Genomic DNA, 20,510 nt, shown 5'->3' with positions numbered 1-20,510 from the left:
CAGGGGAGCGGAGCCTGCGTCATGAGGCGGGAGGCGTTGGGAGGTTGAATAGGGTTATGAGCCATTGGATGTGCGCTTGATTTTTTTTTTTCAAAAACAGGTTCATGTTTTTTAGCACCGACCATATAAAACTATTGCCAAATGGATTAATTCATGGTGATTGTTGAACGGAGTTGAAGGGCGGATGATTATAGCCATACATATTGCGTTAACCTGTAGTTGGGATTCTGGTCCGGCGGGAGAGAGAGGGCAGTGGAGCAAACTGCGCAAGGTCGCATGGACGGCTTGATGAGGCACCGTGCATCGAGGAGTGCTCCATAGTAGCTCGTGCCCAGGAAGATCAGCAACGACGAACGGCAGCGACGAGGCGTGCCAACCCTCGCTTGATTTCGCTGACTGCAGCGCGCTGACACCGTACCCATGGCCAGGTCACGCGAGCCGCAGTCCGCTGCTGCGGATCCAGAGGGTATGGTTAATTGGAGGCTGCAGCCACCGTCACCTTCGCTCCGCCTCAGCAAGCGGTTCTGCCTCTACTTGCCATTACGGTGAGCAAGCCATCGCTACGGCCGAACAAGCGTCGCGACCTCGCTGAACACCATGGCGGCGGCGACGGATGCTGCTGCGAGGGATAGGGTTCCGCCAGCCCTCACTACACCTTGTGCCACTGCTCCCGCCTCTATCCACCCTGACGCAGACTCTGCCAGTTGCCACCCCATCATTGCTCCACTGCCAACCCAGATCGCTGTTGCCGTCGTACTAGTGAACAAGGGAATATCACATTTTTTGCCACTCTACTGGAGTGACAATTTCTCACTGAAAATGATGAATCAGCCCTACTGAGTCTATGACAGTAGATCCAGTGGCGGATTTGCCACTCTATCAGATGTCTGGGTGGCAAAATCAAATGCCCTATGAACAAGAGATGAAGAGTTTTGATCTCAAAAGAAAAACAAAGAAACAAATGACCTGTTAATACATTGTCCTACTAGCTGCCTAAAATTACTAGCCTAAACTTTTATTTCCAATACGACCCTCTAACTAGTCACGTACTCCCCGGTCACTAATACCACATTTTGAACAAAATTCAATTAAAATTTCAAACTTTAACAATCAATAAAATTTAAAATTTTTAGTTTCAAACATAAAATTATATATAGATTTATCTTAAAAATATTTTCCTAATCTTATAAATTTATTGAAATTTATAGATATATTTTAGTAGAAAATAGTAGTTAAAGTTACCTATTAAAAATTATATTATTTTAAAACGTTAAGTATTTTTAACTAGAAGGGGTATTAAAAAGCTGCCGTTGTACTATCGGTGGTAGAATCATTGTTATGAAAGTTGTATGAACTATCGGATATGAAAGAAAGGATGACTCATGTTACTTCGAGTGTACGGTAAAAGCCCTCAACTTAAAACAAGCTGCCGTTTAAGCCTGGTCAAGCCAAGATGCCTCGCACTATTTGCATGAGGAACAAACCTAACTCCATTTGTTTTGCACGCACAAATCATGTATACTGTGTGCCTGTACGTAGGTAGTAGCTAGCAGAAGTAGCCACTCCCTTGAGGTCCATTAAAGCATGTTGTAAGGATCGCTAATATCTTAAGAGGTAGGTAAATTAAGATATTTTATCAAATTGATTTTAAAAATTTATAAGATAAATTTATAATAATTTATATTTAAATATGTTATAACTTCATCTAGTATGTCTACTTTATCGTTTAAAATATTTATAACATATAACCGATTCTAACATACTACTATATAAAGGTAAACATGCAAGGATAGATTGTAAAAAGTAAATGTGAAAACATAAATATGATATAAAGAGCAAAGTTAACACAAAAGATTTTTATTCCGTGATATCAATGACATAAAAGTCACCTATAGTCTACGTTAGAGTAGCCACTTATACTATAGCTCTCGAACGGCACCGATCATAGTCCTTGAGCCACTTAGACCTCAAATATGTTGAGCCGCTAAACCACCAAGGTAAGGTGTTGCCATAAATCTGTCTTCCGGTTATTTACCGTCGTCTTCACTTCAGAGCTTGAGCCACTAAAGTAAGGGTCTCTGTGTCCCCATACAGGAGTCTTGCCACCGCTCTACACCAAGTTAAATGGTCAATAAACTTAAGCCACTAAGATCCAAGGTGGTAGCGAGTCACAAAGACTCAAGGCGCCGGCGTACCACTTGGTACAAACTAGGATCACTCATTGATGCTCTCTCTAGACAACAACACATAACAACAACTCTATATGTCTATTAGCAATAATCACTCCCTAATTATATGCTTAATTGCCTTGGATTATCACTTTTAACACTTTGGTGGCTTAGATATCTTCTTAAGTGTCTATGAGCTTCTCTGGACTCTAGCACACTCAAACGACCGAGTGGGGGGGGGGTATTAATAGTTTCAACCCGCGAACTAGCCGTTACTCCAATGACAACAGACTATGAACACCAGATGATCTAGTGTCAACATCAGTACCAACACCGGATCATACAGTGTGTACAGTAGTAGAAACTAGCTGTTGGAATCCCACTCAAACTTATTTATGAATACCGGATACTCTAATGTAATATTGTGCTCCATCACTGGACCATCCGATGTGTAGATTTATACTAACCGAGCCACTTTTTCACTATTTATTATCCGATGCGTGTAATCTTTTAATCACTGGACCATCCGGTGTGTATAACTCTTCTCTCAGCTAAAAACCTTCTAAAATGCTCTGGTGAAACCTCCGGTGTACACTCCTTCTAAGCACCAGACCATCTGGTGTGTATAATTTTTTTGCATCACTACGTGAAAAATAGACAAAGGAGATACAATTTAGCGATGGGTCATTATACAACATGTCACTTATGTAGCATTTAGTTAGGACCGGATATTGACTCGTCACTGATAATAGGTCATCAATGAAGATCATAATATTACCCATCACTTCTCATATTGGTGATGGGTCATAAATACACTTGTCACTCATGACCTGGTTATAAGTGATAGATCTTCCTGCATCAGTAACAAGTACGGGTCATATTACGAGCCATCACTTATGTCCTAGTCATATGTGGCAGGTCTCTCCGTAGCAGTCATAAGTGGCGGGTTATATTACAACCCATCATTTATGATTGTAATAAGTGACGAGTAATTTTATGACGCGTCACTTATGACTAAGCTCCATTATAAGAGCTGATCCTATTGTGCGTGCCCAATAGTTACAGAACAATAATGTATTGCCCATGTCATGATTGCAAGAATGATAAGAAGTTCCTGAAACTAGACATTGTCCATGCACACTTGGTCATGTGTGGATTTAAAAAAATTATACGTGTTGGAACAAACATGGCGAGGAAGTCCTTAACGAAAGATGGTTCGAGGCCTCTATGCCGACACTGTTGATCAAGGACTCTGTCGATGTATAGAATAGGGGGTTCTCTGTTATGAGAGCTCACACCTACCAATACCAGTTGGCAGAAGATTCTTTTCCAGACCAGGGTCCCACCGTGCGACCAATCTGTATCTTTATGAACAGGATCCTTAATACATAAGGGAGGACAGGTACACATCAAACTAGTCTATTGTTATTAAATATATTTCACTCAAGTGTTTTCCTTCTCTAGACACTCCTCCCCAGCGGACAAGTCGTGGCCGACACAGTGATGTCATGCCTCATCCTGTAGCAGTAAACGTTACGGGATGGGCTCGTAGGCGTGTCAGATTGCTTCATAGGCACGCGTGTGAGACTGGTGATGGGACGGGGCGCATCAGCTGGCCGGGGTGATGTAGGTGTCCAGCGGATAGGATGGGCTCAACTGCTTCATCAGAACAAAAAGGAGCACATGTGTTGCCCATTTTAAATAGCCTAGGGGTGGGAGATTTAGCTAAGATAGGGGTCAGTAGAAAAGGGTCCACTTATAAGGTCTCCTTATCTCTGGTATATAAAGAGAGAAGTATCCGATTTGTAATAGGAGGGATGGATAACTAGTTCACAAACATTGATAACAAAATACACATAACGTAGGGTTGTTATCATTCGGGAGGTTTGAACCTAGATAATCCTCATGTTCTTTAGTTCATCAGAAACACACGCACACCGCAAGCATCGTTCACGTGCACATCGATCAGTAAACTCCAGAATCATTATCAGGAATTAACCCTCGACAGACTTACACCCGGTGATATGGGTCATGATCTCAGGGACGAGAACATATTAGGTTTCAATGATAATTATCTCGAGAATTTTGTGTAGAACGTGGACCAAATGGTGTGGGATGTCGAGCAGCATGGCAAGTATAATAATGGTGAGTTTACTAAATTCTAGGAATTTGTGCGAGATTTCAAGGCACCCTTCTATCCTAACCGTAAGGAGAAGTACATGCGGCTATTTGAGGACCTAAAGCTTATACAGCTGAAGGAAACTTATGGTTGGACTAATAAGAGTTACAAAGCATTACCGTATCTGCTAAGGGACATGCTACATGAGGGCAATTTGGTGCCCGAGGGCGTCTATGATACGAAGAAGATAATTTATCCGTTAGAACTGGAAATAGAAAAAATACATGCATGTAAGCAGGATTATATCTTGTTTCGTGGAGATAATACAGAGCTGGATCAATGCCTCATGTGTGGAACCTATCGACATAAGCGTAGAAATGATGGTGGTGACAGGGATGAATGCAAGAAAAATAAAGTCTCACCTAGGAAGGTGGAGTGGTATTTTTCTGTAATTCCCCATCTGAAGTCATTATTTGCCAACAGAAAGGAGGCTCAATTAGTGCGTTGGCATAAGAAGGGTCATAAGAATGACACAATGATATGACACCTGACAGATTTTGTACCCGACAGATTCCGCTCAGTGACGAACTATTGATTTCATATTTGGTTGATTCGCTAAAGAATTGAGAAATATTATGTTTGCTATGAGCATAGATGGTATGAATCCATTCGGTAATATGAGTACCTCCCAGAACACATGGCCTGTTGTATTGTTGATTTGTAACCTTCCATCCTAACTTTGTAAGAAGTGGAAATATATTATGTTGTCAATCTTAATATTAGGACCAAAATAACCTGGCAACGTATCGATGCGTACCTCAGGCCTTTAGTCGATGATCTTAAGAAAATTTGGTCGAAAGGCATCAAGATTTGTGATCAGTACAAGCAAGAGTACTTTATCTTGCACACCATGTTGTTCGTCACCTTCAATGATCTACTAGGACTTTGTAACTTGTCAGGTCAGAGCAAAAGAAAAGGCGAAGTTTGCCCCATTGCTTAGATGACACATGCAGTTTGAGGTTGAACAACTCAAAGAAATAGTGTATATGTGGCATCGACGTTTTCTTCCCAAGATGGACCCATACCGAAACATAGACAAACAGTTCGATGACACAAGTGAGAAAGTGTTACCTCCAAGGTATTTCAGTAGGAAGATGTCCACAATCAGATTAAGAATATCAATGTTGTCCTTGACAAGCAAAAACGACCATCAAAGGATGGTGAACAAAAAGAAATGTGCAACAAGAAATTAATACTATTTGAGCTAGAATATTGGGAGAAATTAGATGTTCGCCACTCTATCGATAACATGCATATAAACAAGAATATTTGTGATAGTATGATCGGTACATTGCTCCAAATGAAGGGAAAAGGAAAGGATCATGAGAACACATGAGCTAACCTTGAAGAAATAGACTTAAGGCCATAGCTCCATGCACATGATACGGACAAAGAAAAACACATACCCCCAGTAGCTATCACTCTCTCACAAAAGAAGAAAAAAAAATTCTACGAGTTCTTGCACAGTGTGAAATTTTCCTCCGTTTACTCATCCAACATCGCAAGACTTGTTTCAGTGAAAGAGTTGAAAATGAATTTTTCCATGATGAAGTCCCATGATTGTCATGTGATGATGGCCTCACTGCTTCCAGTGCTATTAGGAACATCCTCCCAATTAAGGTTCGCGAGGCTATCTTGAGCCTGTGCTTTTTCTTCAATGCAATTGAATAAAATGTGCTCAATACAGAGTCGCTAGCGGAGCTAGAAAAAGACACTTTTGAGACTTTATGTATTCTTGAGTTGTATTTCCCACCATCCTTTTCCGGTATCATAGTACATCTCGCTGCTCAACTTGTGAAGAAGATGCACTACCTTAGCCCGTGTTCCTGCATCACATGTTTTTATATGAGAGATATATGAAAGTTATCAATTCGTACGTAAGCAATCGAGCCTTTCCTGAGGGATGCATCATGCAAGGTAGCACCCCTTACTTCCAAGAAGGCAGCTTTATTGTCTTCTCCTCCTTCAGAGAAGTTGGCTTCACTGCCTTCTCCTCCTCCAGAGAAGTTAGCTTCATGACCTTCTCCTCCAGAGAAGATAGCTTCACTGCCTTCTCCTCCATATCTGACAACCTCGCTTCTAGCTCCAATTCGGTTTCCCCCAAAGAGCCCAAAGAAGAAGGAAAAGGGAGTCGGGAAGAAAGGCTCTAAGAAGCACCTGCCAAATAGGTCGAAGGTCATTGTATTGGCAAATAAGTCTATGGACATTAAAGTAGCGTAGACTAGTGCCAGCATGAAATTACAATATAGGAAGCCCTTGATGACAGTAGATAACATAACAAGAGCGGGACAAGCATGTGTCGACCTGCATAATTACTATATGCATACTTTTAGAGACACCAAAGTCAATCTATAGTTGTACAGTACAAACGACAACACTTTTTAACTGAAGACAACTATTTTCTTGTGGGTTTAGTTGACTTATATGACATATTCAACCTTGATGCCTTGGACTTATTGTTATTATGAATCTTCACATTGTAAGTCCCTTGAAACTGGATATTCAGTAGATAATACTACTAAATCTTAAATCTTACTATATTCTTATATGTGGACACTTGATCAAATAAACAAAGAAGAACAAGGAGTCCATCAGATTCTTTACCCTGAGACCATTACAATCTTGGTCATCCAACTTCATAGCGACTACACTTTGGACTATGTGGCCAAGGTAATATAACAATACTTTAAAATGGACTACCTCTTGGGCGCCACAACACCGGTGATCATTGGGTCTCACTAGTCATTTGCCTCAAGTGGAACTTGTTGTGGTACCTCGACTCATCAAGACTACTAGGACCAAAATGCAAACCTGGAGAGCATGATTACAGCGTTGTAAAAGGACTCTTTGACGCGTAAGTTCTGCCTGACTCAGTTTATATATATATATATATATTTTTTTTCTAACATTCAAATATTCCCTAATCGATCTCTCTTGATGCAGGGCATTTGACAAGTACCTTCGAGTTGATCCTGACTACAACGCGAAAAACGGTCGTAGACTGACATATAAGATTGGGTTCACGGTAAATGCTACCAAACAGATTACCAAATGTTCTCTGTTGCTAGATATTTTCCTTTTGATGTAACTGTAATTTGTTTTGTTAGCGGTGCAACCAACAACGACCGGATAACTCCTGCGGATTCTATGTTGCGTGGGACATGCTCCTCATGATCCGAACAAAGGATATGAAATCCCCCGATGTAAGTTCAATACAAGATTATTCATAACTAATTTTAGTAATTAGTTTAATTCTCTGATAACATGAAATTGGTTACACGTCAAATTATGCAGGATTTCTCATCTTGTTTTTTTGACGACGATGCACTCCTCTGGGGATTCGACAACAAATCGCCAAGTTTATGATGTGTGAAGTCATCAACCCACACAACGAGTTGCACTATAGAAACCCTAGGTTGTTATGTCTTATGTAATATGAATTGATTGGAACTTAGTAACCTTTGCGATTCTGTGATGAATTGATTGAAATATTGTAACCTTTGTGATCCTTGATGAAGTGAGTTCTTATATAAGTGTGTTTGTCGATACGGATTTGGATACATTGCTGTTGTTTGCAGGGAGAAGACGGTTGTCAAATCTTGGCTATACTCCAGAATGCAGCCAGAAAAACAGGACAGTACTACAGAGTAACCTACACATAAGTGACGGATAACCTATTGCTATCCATCACTTATGTTTTCACCTAAGTGACAAGTGAAGAGGTTACCCGTCACTTGCGTCTTAATATAAGTGACGGGTAACCTATTAACCCGTCACTTATGTCTTTTCCCAGCACATGGGAGAGACACTTCAGTGACAGGTCATGGTTACCACCTGTCACTTACGATATCATTAGTGACGTATCTTTACCCATCACTTATGACTAGTAATCATGACACGTTCGGAGTGACAGGTATGGAGCCCGTCAACCATGACGGTTATCACCCGTCACACATGTGCTTTTTTCACGTAGTACACTAAGAAACTTGCCCCTGGAAAATACTCTAGTATGCACTTTTCTTTAACACCGGACCATCCGGTGTGTTTAACTGCAGAACATTTTTCTAAGACAAAATGCTCCGACGTGCACACTTGCTAAGCACCAGACTATCCAGTGTACTCTTCTCTTTTTTCTCCTCTAAGCTGAAAAATACCCCGGTGTGTACAATAACCAGATCATTGGACCATCCGATGAGATTATTTTTCCTAAAACTTCTTCAATTCAATCAATCTTTGTCCTAGCTACGGTTACTTCTTCATATATTACATCCATGAAACCTACTAAGCCATATACTTAATAAAAAGGTTAGTCCTATTAACTATATTATTATTAATTACTAAAATCACATACATGTACTAAAAGTGTCATGTTCGCTACATATGTATAATGGGGTGTTTAGAGCATGCACAATGACTTAGGGAAGATGTTTATGGAAAAAAATTAGATTTTTTTCTCAACCGCACTAGCATATGTACTTAGACAAGGACGAGGTGCTTACTTAGACACTACTGCTTATACTAGTACTAACAAGATAATTAATTATATTTAAATACATATAGTCTTTATTTACATTAAAAATTATAATTTTTAGTAGATATTTAATATTCTCTTTCTTTAAGCAACTAGCATTGTTCATACCTTAAGAGAAATGTTTAAAGAAAAAACCATTTTTTTCTCTCGATCGTGCTAGCATATGTGACTTATATTAGTGTTAATGAGATAGCTACGCATGCTTAAACACATATAATCTTTATTTATATTAGAAATTATAATTTTTATATGGATAGATACATTAAACACCTAACCATAATAAGTAGCATTGTTCATTCCCTTAATGACCAGCAAGAAAAGCAACCACTCGATCCATCAGCTTAACCGCCGCCCGGCTGCCGTGGTCGGGGACGAAGAAGCCGTGCTCCTCGCCTTCCGACTCGAACAACTCCACCTCCCCGCGCCACCCGCTGGCCCTCATGGACTCACAGTACGCTCGTCCCCTCGGCGCCCTCGGGTCCTCCGACGCCGTGCACACCATCAGCCTCTCGCCCGGCAGCTTCGCCAGGCTCGGCGCGCCGGCCGCCGTCGGGTTAATCCTCGGGTCGTCCAACCCGCCCATCGCGCCGGGGAAGATGGCCGCCCACCTCTTCTTGTTAGCTTTCCAGAACTCTTCTGCCTCTTCTTCCATCTTCTGTTCACTGGCAAATGAAGGGTGGAGTAGAATTACACCTTCTATTCGCGCCGGCGCCGGTGTCGCGGCATGCAAGCCTTTCACACCCGCGGCGATGGCCATGTTGTGGGCGATGTTCGCGCCGGCGCTGACGCCGGCCACGAAAACGCGCCCGAGGTCGCCGTGTTCGGACAACCACGGGTCCGCGCCGGACACCGTCCAGTTGAGCGCGTCCCAGGCGTCGTCGTAGGCCGCCGGGAGCACGTGCTCGGGCGCCAAGCGGTAGCGGACAGAGACAGCCACGACGCGAGCTCTGGCGACCAGCGAGTTGACGTAGCGGTGGAACAAGGGATGCCAGGGCGAGCCGACGATGAAGTAGCCGCCGTGGAAGAAGACGACGATCGGGAGCTTCGTCGTTGTGGCTGTCCGGATGGTCGGTAGGAAGAGCCGCGCGGCGACGCCGGTGGCGGCGTCGATGACGACTTCCTTGGAGGTGACGCCGGTGTCGGCGTCAAGACCGGCGGGCGCGGTGTCATGCACAATGCCGGCACGCTCGGCCTTGCCGTCCTTGTACAGCCGGAAGTATGCGCAGTCGAAGACGATCTCTGCGCTGCCGGAATCCATTGCCCAGCGCCTACCAGCAAGCACTCGGTCGGTTAAAATAGAGCGGCGGCGCGCAGCAGGTTGGTAGAACGTGAGGCCGTGAACGCTGGGGTTATCCTCTGCAGCGTCAGCAACGATGCTGCTTAGATTTTGCTGCTGCCATATCGCTCATTACTTTCACGCCCCCTAAAGCCTAACTTGACAGTTGACAGCTGTCAGAAGCAAATTTTATAAAATTTTTAATAATTTTTTTAAGTCTTTAATTTAGTCACACGTCCCACAATCTCTGATGCAACAAACTAGACCGAAGAAAAAAAATAAAGGGAAGATACATGTCATTACAGGAAAGAAATATTTCATATAACTCGATCCTATAAAATTTGTTTTTATCACATAAACAAATTCTGTATAACCTCCGTACGAAAGACCTATAAGACCCTGTTCTCTGATGCAATGGCGGTGGTTGCGAATCATGTGCTTGTCGGCTCCACACTCCACAAGCCCCTCCAGTGCCAAGACTGGTAACTCGGTCCACAAGCGCGTGCTGCGTGTTTCGACATCCTGCTGCGCATTAGGGTGGAGCAGGATCACGCCTTCTACGCGTGGTGGTTCCACGGCGTGCAAGCCGCTCACGCCCGCGGCGATGGCCATGTTGTGGGCGATGTTCGCGCCGGCGCTGACGCCGGCCAAGAACACGCGCCCGAGGTTGCCGTGGCTGGATAGCCACGGGTCCGTGCCGGAAACCGCCCAGTTGAGCGCGGCCCATGAGTCGTCGTAGGCAGCAGGAAGCGAGTGCTCGGGCGCGAGGCGGTAATCGACGGAGACAGCTCCGACGCGGGCGCTGGCGACTATAGAGTTCACGTAGCGGTGGCAGCTAGGACAACCACGTGAGCCGACGACGAAGTAGCCGTCGTGGAAGAAGACGAGGATCGGGAGCATCGTCGTGGCGCTGTTGTCGGACTCGCACGACGGGGCCGCCTCGATGGCTGGCAGGTAGAGCCGCCCGGCGACGCCGGTGGCAGCGTCGATGATGACGTCTTTGGAGGTGACCCCGGTGTCCGCGTCGAAGCCGGCGGGAACCCTGTCCATGCCGCCGGTACGCTCGGCGTGGCCGTCGCTGTGTAGCCGGAAGCTATCGCACTCGAAAACGATCTCTGTGCTGCCGGAATCCATTCCCAGCGTCTAGCAAATACTCGACCGTACCAAAGTGCTCGGTGGCGGGCAGCAGATTAGCAGGACGTGAGGCCGTGAAGATTTTTGGGTTATGCTTTGCAGCAGCGGCGGCGCTAAATTCAATCAGATTATGCTACCATCAAATCGCCAATTACTTTCACACCCCAGCGTTTTCAAAGCACGCTATTCTCGTGATGCTCCACTTGACGTTGGAATTGTTTCTTGTCTTGTTTTCTTCCCATTGCGCTCGCGTGCAACTTCGGTGCATTACAACGAAAGCAGGGCCGGCACATAGGACGTACGACTGAGCTCTCAATGTGGTTGTCACGTCCTGTGCTCAATCATTTGTGTTAGATAATGGGGAAAAAAATTCATGAGATGCACACAGCACCACTGCGCCCATTCGTGCGCTGCTAGCTTCACAGGCTGCTCCAGCCAAGATTAGTAGCACGATCCAAATGCATACAAAAAGGGTACTAAATTTTATTTTATTTATCACGTGTAGGATGCAAGTTTTGCTTCTTCTTTTTTTTGAGTTATTGAGTCAACTCAAAACTCACTCAGTTGAACTAAATATATAATTGAAAAAGTAGCTACAAAGTTTTGTCCGCAAAATCCTGATTTGCAGCACTGTTAAATGCTATTTAATAACTAAAATGATACTAAGACTCTAATCTTGAGAAAATTACTGAAAACTTGAAAAGTGTTGCTGTGTTTTCTTGAACTACATAAAACATGTGTTACTGTTGAACCTAATCAGCTGAAATACCTGAAGTTCCCGTATAGATTTTCAAGATTCCACATATAAGGTTCGATATATACATATTCAAGATTCCACATATAAGGTTCAATATATACATAACAGTCAGATAAACAACCTGCTATGTTATCTTAATTTTCCGCATTCGTAGATAAAGCTAGTAATTTCGAATGCAACTTTAACGGATTAAATGAACATTTTTAATTATGAAATAACCTTTGAAATACATTAACTTATCTAAATTACCATGTTATTTGCAAACATGTAAGTCAAAAAACTTCATGCCGACTAAAAATGTTTCCATGTATCATGAAAAAATTCTGAATATTTGAATAAATAATGATGGAGGACTGAAAATCGTACCATGCTCAGTGCTAGTTAGAAATCTCGAGACATCATACAGATGCAATTCTGGCCCTCCTCCCAAATAAGAAGCCTAAACAAACACATCCCTCTCTGTGCATTACTTGAACAGAGAATAGCAAGCTAAACCACTTCACGGGGCAATCATAACAAGATCAGTTAAAGCAAAACTTCACAGCATTGGAATTTTAGTTGATTAATTGAGCATAGATTATTTTCAGGAAAAAGAATGCATAATCAAGATCTGACCGAATCAATGGAAAGAACTCTGTGGTGGACGAACAACATAGAACTAGTTCTCTGAAGGTCTTGCCGACATCGATTAGAATGTACATGTGGATTCCATCTTCATGAAGATAGTCTACCAAGAGGGAGGTGTTCAACCTGAAAGCAAACAGAGCATGATGTCACCTAAGCACCGGCGCCTAGCTTACTTGGTAGAAATTGCAAGGCGTTGGTAGGGACTCATTGACTATATGTTTTTAAAACATATAAAACCACACTTCCTAAATTTTAGATGTCTAAAATTGAAGAGCATGAATTAGGTGATAGGGTTAGTGGCAGTGGATTCCTGGCGGGTGACATGCTTAGAGGAAGGTTGGTGGCGGCAAGTCGGCCCGACGGAGGAGGCGGACGCGGGGGCGAGCGGAGATGGCCTGACGGAGCCATGTTAGTGCAGTGGCAAGAGTGCCGTTGGAGACGGGTAGAGACAAGTGGGAAGCGGGGGAGCGGAGCCATCATCATGAGGCGGAGTGTCGAAGGTTGAAGACGGCTACGAGCCGTTGGATTTGCCTTAATTTTTTTCAAAAACATGCAATGTTTTTTAGCATGAGCCATATAAAACTTTTGCCAAATGGATTAATTCATGGTGATTGTTGATTGAAGTTGAAGGGCGGATGATTATAGCCGTACATATTGCGTGCACCTGTAGTTGGGATTCTGGTCTGACAGGAGGGAGAGGGCCGTGGAGCAAACGGTGTAAGGTCGTGTGGATGGTTTGATGAGGCACCGTACGTCGGGGAGCGCTCCAAAGTAGCTCGTGCCCAGGAAGATCAGCAATGACGAATGGCAACGGCGAGCCGCGCCAACCCTTGCTTGATTCCATTGACTGCAGCACGTCGACGCTGTACCCATGGCCAAGTCACGCGAGCCATGGATCTGGAGGGCATGGATAACCGAAGGCTGCAACCACCGTCACCTCCGCTCTGCCTCAGCAAACGGTTCTGCCTCTGCTTGCCATTACGGCAAGCAAGCCATCGCCATAGCCGAACAAGCACCGCAACCTCGCCAAACACCATGGCGGCGGCGACGGCTGCTACGAGGGCTAGGATTCCACCAAGCCGATGTGCGTGGCCACCGCTGCACCCTCACTACGCCTTGCGCCACTGCCTCCGCCTCGATCCACCTTGATGCAGACTCTGCCAGTTGCCACTCCATCGTTGCTCTGTTGCTGACCCAAATCGTCGTTGTCGTCGCACCGATGAACAAGAGATGAAGGGTTTTGATCTCAAAAGAAAAACAATGAAACAAATGACATGTTAATACATTGGCCTACTAGCTACCTAAAATTAGTAGGTCCAAACTTTTATTCCAATACGACCTTCTTACTAGTGACGTAATCTTCCGGTCACAAATACTACGGTTTGAATAAGATCCAGTTAAAATTTTAAAACTTGACGATCAATAACATTTAAAATATACAGTTTGAAAACATAAAAATCATATGTGTAAATTTGTCTTGAAAAATACTTTTATACTTTTATAAATTTATTAGATTTTATAAACATCTTTTTAGTAAAATATAGTAGTTAAAGTTACCTATTAAAAACTATGTTATGTCTAAAACATCAAATATTTTTAACTGAAGTATACTCGTCGTACTATCATTGGAAGAATCATTGTTATGAAACTCGTATGAGCTATCGGATATGAAAGAAATGATGACTCATGTAGTCATGTTACTTCGACTGTACGGTAAAGCCCTCAACTTAAAACAAGCTGCCGTTCAAGCCTGGTCAAGCCAAGATGCCTCGCACTATTTGCATGAGGAATAAACCTAACTCCATTTGTTTTACACGCACAAATCATGAGTACTGTGTGCTTGTACGTAGGTAGTAGCTAGCAGTAGTAATCAATCCCTCGAGCTCCATTAGAGCATGTATAGTAAAGTGCTTAGAGCATGTATAATGACATGTTAAGAGAAAATGTTTATAGACAAAAACTATTTTTAAAAAAAAATCTGCACTAGCATAGGTATTTAGACAGAGGGCGAGGTGCTTATTTAAACATCACAGTTTATACTAGTGCTAACAAGATAATTAACTATATATAAACATATGCAATCTTTATTTATATTGTAAATTATAATTTTTATATAGATGCTTAATACTCTCTCTTTTTTTTACACACAGCTATAAACATCTAATATTATTTTTCTCAACCACACTAGCACATATACTTAACGGAGGATAAGATATTTACTAAGTACTAACAAGATATCTACCTATATTTAAGCACCTATAATCTTTATTTGCATCGAAAATTACAATTTTGTATAGACACGTTAAGCATCTAACTATAAGCAATTATCATAGTTCATTCCCTTAATGGCCAGCAAGAAAAGCAACAACTCGATCCATCAGCTTAACCGCCTCCCGGCTGCCGTGGTCGGGGACGAAGAAGCCGTGCCCCTCGCCTTCCGACTCGAACCACTCCACCTCCCCGCGCCACCCGCTGGCCCTCACGGCCTCGCAGTACGCTCGTCCCCTCGGCGCCCTCGTGTCCTCCGACGCCGTGCACACCATCAGCCTCTCGCCCGGCAGCTTCGCCAGGCTCGGCGCGCCGGCCGCCGTCGGGTTAATCCTCGGGTCGTCCAACCCGCCCCTCGCGTCGGGGAAGATGGCCGCCCACCTCTTCTTGTTAGCTTTCCAGAACTCTTCTGCTTCTTCTTCCATCTTCTGTTCACTGGCAAATGAAGGGTGGAGTAGGATTACACCTTCTATTCGCGCCGGCGCCGGTGTCGCGGCATGCAAGCCTTTCACACCCGCGGCGATGGCCATGTTGTGGGCGATGTTCGCGCCGGCGCTGACGCCGGCCACGAAGACGCGCCCGAGGTCGCCGTGTTCGGACAACCACGGGTCCGCGCCGGACACCGTCCAGTTGAGCGCGTCCCAGGCGTCGTCGTAGGCCGCCGGGAGCACGTGCTCGGGCGCCAAGCGGTAGCGGACAGAGACAGCCACGATGCGAGCTCTGGCGACCAGCGAGTTGACGTAGCGGTGGAACAAGGGATGCCAGGGCGAGCCGACGATGAAGTAGCCGCCGTGGAAGAAGACGACGATCGGGAGCTTCGTCGTCGTGGCTGTCCGCATGGTCGGCATGAAGAGCCGCGCGGCGACGCCGGTGGCGGCGTCGATGACGACGTCCTTGGAGGTGACGCCGGTGTCAGCGTCAAGACCGGCGGGCGCGGTCTCATGCGCGATGCCGGCACGCTCGGCCTTGCCGTCCTTGTACAGCCGGAAGTATGCGCAGTCGAAGACGATCTCTGCGCTGCCGGAATCCATTGCCCAGCGCCTACCAGCAAGCACTCGGTCGGAGCAAATAGAGCGGCGGCGCGCAGCAGGTTAGTAGAACGTGAGACCGTGAGCGCTGGGGTTATCCTCTGCAGCGTCAGCAACGATGCTGCTCAGATTTTTCTGCTGCCATATGGCCAATTACTTTCACGCCCCTAAAGTCTAACTTGACAGTTGACACTGAGCTGTCCAAATAAATTTTATAGGATTTTTTTTATGAAAGGTTTTTATAAGTCTTTAATTTAGTCGCACGTTATCTGATCTAACGATTAGACCGGGAGAAGAGATAGAAATGAGACATATATTATCACAGATAATAAAGTCTTTTGACTGACTTGATCCTATAAAAATTTATGTGAGAAAAACAAATTCTATAAGATCTTTCTACGAAAAATCTCTATACTCTTATACAATGGCAGTGGTTGCGAATCATGCGGGTGTGGGCTCCACACTCCACCAGCCCCTCCAGTGCCAAGACTGGTAACTCGGTCCACAGGCGCGTGCTGCGTGTTTGGACATCCTGCTGCGCATTAGATTCGCCATGGCTGATGTCGAGTAAGATTCATTCACGAGAGGTTGTGCACTTGTGCATTGGCGAGTAAAGATTCGTTCACGGGAGGTTGCAGGCTCCCAGCCGAGGTCCTACATTAGATTGGCCCCGAATTATTTTCGGTTTAAAAAAAAACAAGTTGTGAATTATTTCCAGTATTTGGTTTGGCTGTGAATGTTCGCCGGTATTCTGAATTATTTCAAGTGCTTGTTTTGGCTATGAATGTTCGTTGGCGGTAGCCATTAGGATCGGATCGGAGCACCTAGCTATTGTCAGTTCGACGAGCTGGAGCGTGCAACCTCCTATCTGAAGTTCTATAACTCAGGAACCTTACTGTTTCCTGCTCGCAACCAACGAGATGCGCATGACATTGAGATGTCTGAGTTGCATGCTATGTTCGATGAACCGTATCAATTCAAAAATACGGCCTCTGCCGGCAGCTAGCCTCCGACCTGTGCCGGTGCTCCCTTCAAAATTCCACGAAGCCGCCGGACCTTCAATTATCCATTGTCCACGCACATAGTTGTTTGATCGGCAAACGCGGAGCATTGCACACGCTCTGTTGGACAATCGTCACACCTCATATGCGCCGTGCGGGAAGGGAAGAGGGAGCGCTGCAAGGGTTAAGAGGGATAGACAGTCTGTTGGATGAGTATCAAGGTTAACGTCGTTTCCATGCGCAAATTGGCGACTGCTCAGGAGGCGTGGTGCCGCATGCGTGGGCGGGACGAGTTGGAAAAATAAATAGGATTTTATTCATAAAGATTCTTGTCATATCTAATTTATGATATTCATCACGTGATTTAATGACTAAGTTGAAAAAGGAAGTAAACATATATTATCGCAGATGAGATAATTTTTTTAAATCAGATCTTATAAATCTTATAAAATTTATTTTTATAAGACAGAGCTGGGCACATGCGCACACGGCACCGAACGGCGCTGACGTCCACCGCCGACTCCACCGCTTGGCTTTCGATGGCCATCGCTTGTGGCGGAAGGGTAGTTGGTACTAACTCCCCAACCATTGGGGCTAAGGACTATCTTAGTCGTTGTGATTAAACACTTGATCGTGATGGTTAGGATGGCGCGTGACATTTTACCAATTGCTGATGCTGGCAGACAGTATCTCGTGTTTGACACTGACTTTTTAAAATAAAAATAAAAAAAACTGTGAACTACGCATATCAATGCTGCTGAGCAGAGAATGTAGCGTAGTGAAAATCACCTAGAAGACTGAGGACATTGATCAGTACCAGATCCAGGACTGTCGTTTGGTCAACTGCTACCAGCCTTGCTGCACAGTTCGGCGTGGGTATGTGATGTGTTACCCTGCGCCGCGAGCCCCGCCAACTCTAATACCTCATGCAATTAGTATTTCTGTTTTCAACTTGTGTAATTTAAGTATTTCGACGGGATGAGTTTAATATTACTTTATTAGTTTAGATAGGTTAATGTTAGACGTTATAAGTATATATGGTATAATATCAAATAATAATATAATAGATAGGATAGAAAGAATTAAATAAGAGAACATGATAAAAAATAAAATTTTATGCTACTCATATTTATATTTTATAGAATTATTTCTACACATTCGGTACAGATATTATCAATATCAATCTATTACCTTAATAATTGAGAAGAAAAAGAAGCCTCCACGTTCGCTCTCAATGCCACGAAATTACCACATTAATTTGAAAAAAGAAAAAGATCTAGACCACTCAATGTTATGAACATTTAACGGTCTAGATTAAACTAAAAATCAATTTTAAATATTAAAAGATAAGGCAGGATATGGGAAAACGAAGCTGTAACATGTTCAGACACGTTCAGAATAGATGTGTTGTATCCTCTTCGGACACGTACAAAGTACAAGCAATAAATATGTACTTTACAACTCAGGCACGTCAGCTCTATTTCAGATTTGTTTTTGCTAAAACGTTTGCTACAGGTGGACGATACCTATCAGCTTCAATTTGCTTTTCGGCGAATCGTCTGTACTTTTTTAGCATCTTCAGTGCAGCCACAACAACCGTAAGATTTCTCTGCTATAACATATTTCAGCAATAAATACACGTTCAGTGTCCCAATCAATAAATATTTCTAACTCTACAACTATCAAAAGTTTTGCTGCAGGTGATCGTTTTTTGCTAAACATCGTCTGCCGGTGGTTCTTCTCTCTTTCAACATATCCACTGCAATAGGTGGTGAGATATTAAATTCTGATTTACAGTATATATGACATAATTTTCAGTAGCATAAAGGATGTGAACATTACAAAAACAACTGATTTACAGTAGCATACAAATTAAATATCTGACACAATTTTCTAATGAAATATAAAGAATGTGAACATTATAGAAAAAAAAGGATAGCTCCTGACATGCTATAACCAAGTTTTTAGGAAGTTAATTTTTTAGGATCGAACTTCAATTCAGGAATTTTCAGATCAGTCTGCATATATACTATGATGTTTGAATCATGGATTCACACATACTATAATCAAGTTTGCATACATATTAGAATCTGGATATGAAGTTTTATTTAATCCAATACTACATTTTCATTGTAGCAAATGAGTATTTTTCAGACCAGTCTGCATACATACTATGATGTTTGAATCAAGAAATCCATCAGACATGCTATAACCAAGTTTGCATACATATTATAACCTGGATATGAAATTTTATTTAATCTTATACTATATTTCCATTGTAGTTTTCTTCCATGGTCCATATCATATATTTGATAAGAAAAAATTAGACACGTATTCACAATGCATAGGAAAGATTGAAACAATAGAAACAACAATAGGTGGTGAGATATTAAATTCTGATTTACAGTATATATGACACAAGTTACAATGAAATATAAAGGATGTGAACATTACAAAAATAACTGATTTACAGTAGCATACAAATTAAATATCTGAAACAATTTTCTAATGAAATATAAAGGATGTGAACATTACAGAAAAAAAGATAGCTCCTGACATGCTATAACCAAGTTTTTAGGAAGTTAATTTTTTAGGATCGAACTTCAATTCAGGAATTTTCAGATCAGTCTGCATACATACTATGATGTTTGAATCAAGAAATCCATCAGTCATGCTATAATCAAGTTTGCATTCATATTAGAATCTGGATATTAAGTTTTATTTAATCTGATACTATATTTTCATTGTAGCAAATGAGTATTTTTCAGACCAGTCTGCATACATACTATGATGTTTGAATCAAGAAATCCATCAGACATGCTATAACTAAGTTTGCATACATATTAGAACCTGGATATGAACTTTTATTTAATCTTATACTATATTTCCATTGTAGTTTTCTTCCATGATCCATATCATATATTTGACAAGAAAAAATTAGACACGTATTCACAATGCATAGGAAAGATTGAAACAATAGAAACAAATTTGAGTACCAAGTTAATATTCAATTAATCTTCTTTGATATAGACCAACTACATGTTAGTAACAATTAGTGCCATAAGCCCATAAATAGCATATTACCTTTTGTAACAGGAAAGTTGCCTATGTCTCATTAAGACACTTGAGAAAAATATAAGAGTAGTGTTTATGCAATTGGCATATTGGATAGGAAACATTCTATAAATTTAAATGAAATAAGAACTGAACCACATAACCTAGAGTAAGAAAATATGTACTACACACTCATTGTAGTAATTAGTCTTTGGACAGTCCAAAACAAAAGAACCAATACAATTGTCAACTAGGATGTAGGTGTTGGATTCTCTATATCACTATTATACCTTATATATCATGTATAAAATTTATTTACAGGTAGGCACACTATGGCATACAAATCTTTGAGTCAATTGACAACATTCGGACAAGCATGGAACATTAAAGTGAAAGTGATAAGAATGTGGGAGTCAATTAATTTTGCCACTGATGAACTTATGAGCTTAGATATGATTCTTATGGATGAACAGGTATTGCTCTACCC

The 20,510-nt window shown here is 42.6% G+C and overlaps 3 protein-coding genes across 3 annotated transcripts; all 3 read right to left on the bottom strand.

Moving 5' to 3' along the window:
• Window positions 1–9,081: 9,081 nt before the first annotated feature.
• Window positions 9,082–10,251, bottom strand: LOC133901261 (2-hydroxyisoflavanone dehydratase-like). The gene has a single exon (XM_062342561.1). It carries the CDS (start codon window positions 10,134–10,136, stop codon window positions 9,180–9,182), a length of 957 nt encoding a protein of 318 aa, XP_062198545.1. The 5' UTR covers window positions 10,137–10,251; the 3' UTR covers window positions 9,082–9,179.
• A 132-nt stretch (window positions 10,252–10,383) lies between these two features.
• LOC133901406 (probable carboxylesterase 3) lies at window positions 10,384–11,581 on the bottom strand. The gene is made up of 2 exons (XM_062342784.1): window positions 10,509–11,581; window positions 10,384–10,401 (listed from the first exon to the last, which is right to left on the bottom strand). Exons 1-2 carry the CDS (start codon window positions 11,286–11,288, stop codon window positions 10,384–10,386), a joined length of 798 nt encoding a protein of 265 aa, XP_062198768.1. The 5' UTR covers window positions 11,289–11,581.
• Window positions 11,582–14,734: 3,153 nt separating this feature from the next.
• LOC133902434 (2-hydroxyisoflavanone dehydratase-like) lies at window positions 14,735–16,105 on the bottom strand. The gene has a single exon (XM_062344022.1). It carries the CDS (start codon window positions 15,969–15,971, stop codon window positions 15,015–15,017), a length of 957 nt encoding a protein of 318 aa, XP_062200006.1. The 5' UTR covers window positions 15,972–16,105; the 3' UTR covers window positions 14,735–15,014.
• Window positions 16,106–20,510: the final 4,405 nt, after the last annotated feature.

Source organism: Phragmites australis, chromosome 20 (genome assembly GCF_958298935.1).
Source record: "Phragmites australis chromosome 20, lpPhrAust1.1, whole genome shotgun sequence".
In the NCBI taxonomy this organism is placed as follows: Eukaryota; Viridiplantae; Streptophyta; class Magnoliopsida; order Poales; family Poaceae; genus Phragmites; species Phragmites australis.
The sequence above is the reverse complement of the archived record's forward strand: the minus strand, read 5'-3'. Positions and strand labels throughout refer to the sequence as shown.